Source organism: Eurytemora carolleeae, unplaced genomic scaffold, assembly GCF_000591075.1.
Source record: "Eurytemora carolleeae unplaced genomic scaffold, Eaff_2.0 scaffold2026, whole genome shotgun sequence".
Taxonomy (NCBI): domain Eukaryota; kingdom Metazoa; phylum Arthropoda; class Copepoda; order Calanoida; family Temoridae; genus Eurytemora; species Eurytemora carolleeae.
In genome coordinates, this window is record NW_019402085.1 from 22,878 (window position 1) to 30,506 (window position 7,629).

The following is a 7,629-nucleotide window of genomic DNA, read 5'->3' on the forward strand; positions in this document are numbered from 1 at the left end:
AGATAGACAATTTGTTTTAAATATACTTATGTACATCGAATTTTCCATTTCAAGTTTACATCCTTCATTTTTCAATACTTTTCCCCGATGTCCAGCAAAACGTATTATTTCCCCCTTTCCATATTTTCCGGTTTTATCCCCCCCCCTCCTACCCCCCTCCTTCCTTTATGTTCCCCTATTGCCCCCTACCAGGAGTAGAAGCTAAATATCATTAATATTTAGAATGAGTTTTAGAACCATTTGGGTGTTCCTAACCAGAGCGCCATTATGAAAAATTAGAAAAGGGGGCCATTTTGGATTCTTAAAATAGGGGAATGTTAGTAAAAAATTTAATGTTATTGCTATCAATTTTTCCCCACCATGCATATGCGTAGAATGTTTTTTTCAATTACCTGTTTTCCCTTTTTAATTCCCCCCCCCCTCTTATTAAAAAGGAATCCCTGGCTTGGTCAAACCTAATTACTCTTAGCCCGCCCTTTTGTATACTCTTATAATTAGATGTAGAAATATAGTTGGATATTTATATATGGAGGAGATATATTAAGGAAGGATACACATATAGTTGGATATTTCTATATGGAGGAGATATATTAAGGAGGGATACACATATAATTGGATATTTATATATGGAGGAGATATATTAAGGAGGAATACACATATAGTTGGATATTTATATATGGAGGAGATAAATTAAGGAAGGATACACATATAGTTGGATATTTATATATGGAGGAGATATTAAGGAAGGATACACATATAGTTGGATATTTATATATGGAGGAGATGTATTAAGGAAGGATACACATATAGTTGGACATTTGTGAAATATTTAGGAGGGATACATATAAAATTTTGCATTTGGAGTATAAATATATTTGTAAATAGGAATAGTTGCAATTTTATGTATTCTATACTATGTTTCAGTAGATTTATAAAATGTTATATAATCGTAAATATTTCATTTTCAAATTGATTAAGACTATATGCTAAAACTTCAATGTGATTCGTGCCCCGTCTTGCTGAATAAATCAAATTAGTATTGGAACCTGAGTTTCCATTTACCGTTAAAGTGTCGATATACGGATTCATCTCTAATTGGATAATGAGATAGATAGAAATATAGATGTTACCGCCATGCAATTTCTATTGGTTCAGAATAGACAACAAACACATGACTGAACTCTGATTGGATCAGGCGCTAATGGACTCGGCAAACAGGAGTGCTGGCTTCTATAAAAAGAGTTATGCTTGAAAATTTTTTTAAGATTTCAATCTTGCGTGCCATTTACTTTAGTTTGCCGTGACTGGTATTAATTATTATTATTAGGATCTTACAACAAGAAAACTAGAATATTGTTTGAAGTTTTGCTTTAGTTTTATTTTACCAAAGTACACGAATTCTCTCAAATGTTTACATTATCAATTGTTATATGGTTTTAAATTTTAAATACTTTATTCTTTAATTAAAGTTTACATAATAATCACAGTTAATTCAATACAAATTGTCATTTACTCTTGTTAAACTAGGTTTTAATATCTCAAACAAGGGTTAGAGTCAAATCCTTTTCAAGGATTTTTTTTTGGAAGATTCCATGCATTGGCTAAATTAAGTTTTTCTTAAATATGCACAACATAAATGTACACATTTAATGGAAATGTCTAGTTCTCTGATTATATGACATTTTTCATCTTAGAAAATGTCATTTGTTAAAGATTTCAATTTTTAAAAAACAGATTCAGGTTTAAAAATGGATTTTTTGCAGGTTTACAGGGTGATTCAGAGATACAACAGAGATCCACAGGGTGAACTATACACAGTATATATATATTTATATAAATAAGGAACTGAGGAAGGAAAAAGGAACGGGAAAGGAGTAAAGAACTGGAGAGGAAGAAGAATTGAAAGACAAAAGGAACTGGGAAGGAGAAAAGAACAGGAGAAAAACTAAAAGGAGAGGAAAAGAAAAGGAAGTGAGACGAAAGAAATGAAATAACACAGAATATAGGGTAATGAAATGAATAGAAGGAAAGTAATAGAAGGAAAATAATGGAAGGAAAGTAATGGAAGGAAAGTAATGGAAGGGAAATAAAGGAAGGAAAGTAATGGAAGGGAAGTAATGACAAATTTAAGAAAAGAATCTGAGGAAATAAAATGAGGAACTGAATGAATAACAAATTAATGTAACATGACTGATAAACATTTACAATGGCTGATGAAAAACAATGTTGGCTGATTTAAGTCGTAAGGTAAAGTATGACTGATTAGGATTCTTCTTTAAGCTGTAGAAAAGTCTGATACGAGACTGCTGAGAGAGCCTCCTCTAACCGAGCCTTCTTTATAGACTGTAGTTCTAACTGATCCTGAACCTTGCGCCGCAACTTTTTCTCCTTCTTAAACCGGCGCAGGTAGATCTCTAAACAGAGAAAATATAAATATGAGAGAAATATATATATAAAGACTGATGTATAGATGAATGGATAATGTTTATATATAGATGTATAGATAGAAAGACAATAAGACAGGTTTATAGAAAGATCGACAGACTGTTTCTTTAGTAGATGTTTTATTAGATAGGTGGATATGCAATGAGGAAAACAAAATATTTTGTCAATTTTAGAAAGTTTAATGCACTTGGAAAAAGTCTTGGTATTAGATTGAAAGATGGATAGATAAGAATGTATTTAAAGGGGGGGCACGCAAACCTGTTAATTTCTGAGCCTCTGCAACTTGTTTCTTTAGTTCATCAAGAGATTCATCTCCTTCCTCTTCCTTCCTTTCCTCTCCTTCCTCCTTCCCCTCCTTCTCTTCCTTCTTCTCATCTTTGGCATTGTTTATTGCAGTTTTTACTAAATCCTGAAGAAAAAAATATTTCAAATTTGGCCATGTATAAAATGATTGGCCGACTCCAATTAAAAGAATTTGCCCCCCCCCCCCCTATACAAAATATACATCTGAAAACTATTTTAATATTATTGGTGAGTTTGAGAAAATGCCTGGGCCAAGCGCCGCAGTTAGTACTAAGAAAATATTTTCAGGCAAAAGCAATGAAAATTCACAAAATATTATATCTATTTTTTTGACCTGAATATGGCTCATCAGCTGTATCATTGAGGCTGGAGACTGTGTTTTCTCCCCTTCCTTCCAGCTGTCCGTTTGTCTGTCCGCCCAGCCTGTCTGTCTGTCAACATCTGTCCGAGATTTGACAATCTCCCTTCTCTCACACTCCACGCTGGTGTCGCTCATCTCTCCGGGGTCGGACTCGCTCTCCCCTTTCATTTGAAGGTGGAGCCCCTCCTTTCTCAGGAGATTGAGTCGGTCCTCCTGACCATAGGAGAGGTTAAGGGCGGGGGAGCGTGGGGAATGGGGCGGGGAACCCTGGAGGGTGGGGGACCGTTGAATATCTTCTTCATTTTTTAACCTAAAAATAAGTTACTTTTGAAAAAATAATTTACGTGACCAGCAAAAGAAATGTTAACTGTGTTTCTGTTAAAAGTATGGTTAGATTTATGGCTGAATACATAGATAGACATGAAAGATAGATATATGGTTAGAGTGAAAGATATAGATCAGATTTGATAAATATTTCTAATCATAGTTCAAAGGTAGTGTATATATACAGATTTACACTGTATATTAAGAAATCAGGTCTCACGACTTAGTTCAGGCAAATGCGAGGATAGATAGATAGATAGACATATAAATTTATAAATAGATAGATATATGAATAGATAGATAGCTAGGTATGTAGATAAATAGTTTATATGTATGGTTAGTGAGAATGTGAGATAGAAAGACTTATATATTGACAGAAAGATAGAAAGAAAGATAGATGGGTAGATAAAGATAGATAGATAGATAGAAAGATAGATAGATAGATAGAAAGATAAAAAGATAGATAAATAGATAGATATATAGATAGATATTTAAGCGTGATAGTCACATTATTTTCTCCTATAAACCTGATTACTCAGTATAATAGTATTTAAGAGAGTAGCAGGCTTCAGGGGGAGGGAGAGGAGGGATGGAGGGGGGGGGAAGAAAAGGGATGGATGAGGTGGGTTGAGAAAAGAGGGAAGGAGGGGAGGTGGATGAGGAGATGAGAAATAAACAGGCGTTTTCAATGCTAAATATCAGTAGAGGCTATTTTTCGCGCGAAATACTACATTAATGCCTCTTTTAACCATTTCAAAACTCTCAGTTTTAAATCTGTGTAATTATTTTAACCTTTTCTTTTGTCTCATGAAAATACAATTAAAACCTACCCATGCAAATGTCTCAGCATGTTTCCATATTTCTCCAACATCTGTTCCTGCATTAATCCTTGTCCAGGCATACCCTGACTCCGCAGTAAATTCTGCGCATGCGCAGCCATCTGATGCGCCTGAATGCATTTTTTATTAAAAAAACATTTTTGAAAAATATTCAAATATGAATTAAACCAAAATATCTCTTGTTTACTAGGTCAGCTAAACATCTTTAAAAATTCTAAATTTCAAATATAATTTTAAGTATCGAAGCTCGAACCAATTTAATGTATTTAAAAATGTATAATCGATAAAATTTGAAGAAAAAATATCCTAAGATAAAATATTTGTTTCAACATGTTATTTCACCTGTTGCTGTCCAGAAAGAGACATGAAGGGATTGAAGGGCATCTCCCTGGAGTGTGGGGGAGGGAAGGGTATGGTGCGGGGCAGGGAGGTGAACATCTCGTGATGGGGAGGCATGGAGGAGAAGGTCGTAATAGGGGTCATTCGCTTCGGAGGACGTCCAGGCCTACACACAGATCTGAGATTTTATTAGGGGCAGAGTAGACATAGACAGGGGGGTAAAGACATAGACAGGGGGTTTAGACACAGACAAGGGGGCATATAGACACTCACAGCACAGGGGGAATAAGGCAAAGACAGGGTGCTTAGACACAGACGTGGGGGTATAAACATTGACCTGGGGTATTAGACAAAAACAATGGGGGGCATGAGAGATAGAAATGGGATAAATACATAGACACATAGACAGGGGGTATAGAGGCAGACATGAGGGTTTAGAGACATACAGGGGGTTTAGATACATTAAGGGGGTTTAGACACAGACAGGGAGAAATTTACAAAGACAGGAGGGTTTAGGCACAGAAAGGAGGTTTAGACACAGACAGGGAGAAATTTACAAAGACAGGGGGGTTTAGGCACACTCAAGGGGTTTATAAATGAACAGGGAGGATGTACACACATAAACAATGGGTATAAACACAGACAGTGAAGGTATACGCACAGGTTATTTGAAAGACTAAAGACTAAAAGATTTTTGAAAGTTTAAATGATACAAAAATTATAGAAAAAAACTGAAATTTGACCCAAAAATATGAATAAAGTTACCTCGAAGTGTTACAGTCTTTCATGAGTTCCTCGAAATCTGTATCCCCGATTAGTTTACATCTGTTTACTCCAGGTTGTATAGCTCCTAAACCCCGCAGTACACGAACCTAGTTAGAAATAGATTAGATTAGAAAAAAAACATTATAAAATAAATTCAAATAAGAGGGTAAACATTTTAAATAGGAAAAATAGATAAAAAATTTAGAATAGATATTTGAAAAAAATAGGGTGAAAAAAATATTGAAGATGGAGAGAAGAAAAAAGTAAATAATAATAAAACGGAAAAAGATACTATTTACTATTTACTAGATACTATACTTTAGGAATACTATAGTGGACCTTTAGGAATACCGAAATTTAAAAACTTACCGAGTTACAATTACATTTGCAGTTTTTTTTATTTGTGAAACATTTTTAGATGTATTTTCGTTTATATATTTGAATCATGGAATTGTAATGATTTTCTTAAAATTTCTCTTTTTTCGTTTAATTTCTGAAATTTGACCTATACCTGTTCTACATTACACACTAGAGGATGTATATCTAGACGTTTACACTTAGTATAAACAGTATGGAGTCCCCCCACCAGGTTCTTCAGGAACAACTCGAAGGCCTGCGGCAGACACAACATCGTCTTCCCGTGAATATTAAAGCTGGCGATTTTCTCGCCGTGAAAATCCACGATTTTACAAGCATTCGCCGTCGGGTCGTTCGGGCTAACCATACTGTATGACGGACTACGGCTGTATCCACCTAAGTAACCAATCATTCAAATTTTATTCGTTAAAAAAGTGTGTTGCTGTCTTTTTAAAGCTTAGAAAGAAAAAAATTTATTTTAAATTTGGATGATTTTTTTCCTTCTGATAGTTGTAGGTTCAGATAATCGCTTGGAGGTCGTTGGAGGTTGAAGTTAGGGGGCAGAAATACCCCAGGAGGTAGGGAGGGGGGGAGGGAGGATGGAATGGGAAGGGGACCAGATGGGAATCCTGTAGGAGACCCCCTGGATGGAAATCTAGCTGGAGAGGAGCGTGGTGGAGAAGAGGGGGGAGATGATATAGGAGAACCACTACGTCTGTTCGGAGAGGAATCTCCATTTCTAAAGTCTCCATTATGCTCCATTCTGTCAGAGGTATGATACATTCCCCGTTCCATTCCTTCCATGGAAGTTGGTATGTTTCTGTCAATCATCCTGATCAAGGTTGCAGGATGAGAGATAAATCTAGTTTCTAGGTTTGAGAATAAATAGGGTTTCTCCGACTGGTCCTAGGATGTCACTGCACTACAGGGAACTGAGGCTTCTCTGTCGGGTTGAGCTCCGCTCCGCTTCTCCTCAAACCAAACCTCATTCGAGCCCCAGCCTTTTCATCTTCATTCCTATTCGTCGTTATTTCACCTCCATGTTGGGTTTAACTGCGGGGGCCGGTGCAGGCTAGGCAGGCGGAGGAGGCGGTCCGGTTCATCCTGGCCGGTCCGGGTCACAAGATTAATGTACCGGACCGATCTCGGTCCATAAAAATAGTTTGCCTAGGATTGATCAGGGCAGGATGAGATAAAGCCGAGTTTTTCTCCCGAATTCAACCATTTATTTGAATACAAAAACTAAACAAAATTATACAGAAACCTTGATGGGTCGGAGATAGATGGATAGATAGATACATGAAGTGGATAGATAGATAAATTAATGGATGGATAAAATCTAAGCAGTTTTGCTGAAAAGTCAATGAACCATGAATTATATTTACAATATTATAATAATAATTGATATTGATAAGTTCACACCAATAAGATAAATTTTAGATATAAAGTTTATTTGAAAACATTTAGCAGACCAAAAATATTTGTCTATTTGTAAAAGTTACATATATATATATATATATATATATATTATTTATACAAACAAAAAATTTGATAATTTCAACTGAAGGACTAATTTACGATGATCTATATTTGATAAATGGGCTAAAAATCAAGATTTAGATTTTTTCATAAACTTCTGATAAGAGATTGACATTCACCCGGAGAGGTTTCGTGATTTAAAAAATTCTTTAAATTCTGTAACAAATTTTCTTCCAATGATTAACAAAAGCTTATTTGAGCTCGTTAAACCCCTGTATGACTATATGTATAATGTATAATGTATAAATTGAGAATTTAAATATGTAAAATATATTAAAAATATCTATCTATCTTCGCCTGGATCTGACATAACCGGTATTTTAGACACCATGTTCCTTTCATCAATAAATCCCACCC

General features: G+C 35.3%; 1 protein-coding gene across 2 annotated transcripts; it reads right to left on the minus strand.

Annotated features, from left to right (window-relative positions):
• Positions 1-1,434: 1,434 nt before the first annotated feature.
• LOC111717805 (dachshund homolog 1) lies at positions 1,435-6,993 on the minus strand. Of its 2 annotated transcripts, none has more exons than XM_023493251.1 (8): positions 6,234-6,993; positions 5,888-6,129; positions 5,377-5,483; positions 4,615-4,789; positions 4,264-4,382; positions 3,083-3,419; positions 2,704-2,854; positions 1,435-2,414 (listed from the first exon to the last, which is right to left on the minus strand). In XM_023493251.1, the coding sequence occupies exons 1-8, from the start codon at positions 6,562-6,564 to the stop codon at positions 2,263-2,265; spliced, it is 1,614 nt and encodes a 537-aa protein (XP_023349019.1). In that variant the 5' UTR covers positions 6,565-6,993; the 3' UTR covers positions 1,435-2,262. The 2 variants fall into 2 exon arrangements, with proteins under 2 accessions (XP_023349019.1, XP_023349020.1); XM_023493252.1 differs by having other exon boundaries at positions 4,615-4,777; positions 6,234-6,992.
• Positions 6,994-7,629: the final 636 nt, after the last annotated feature.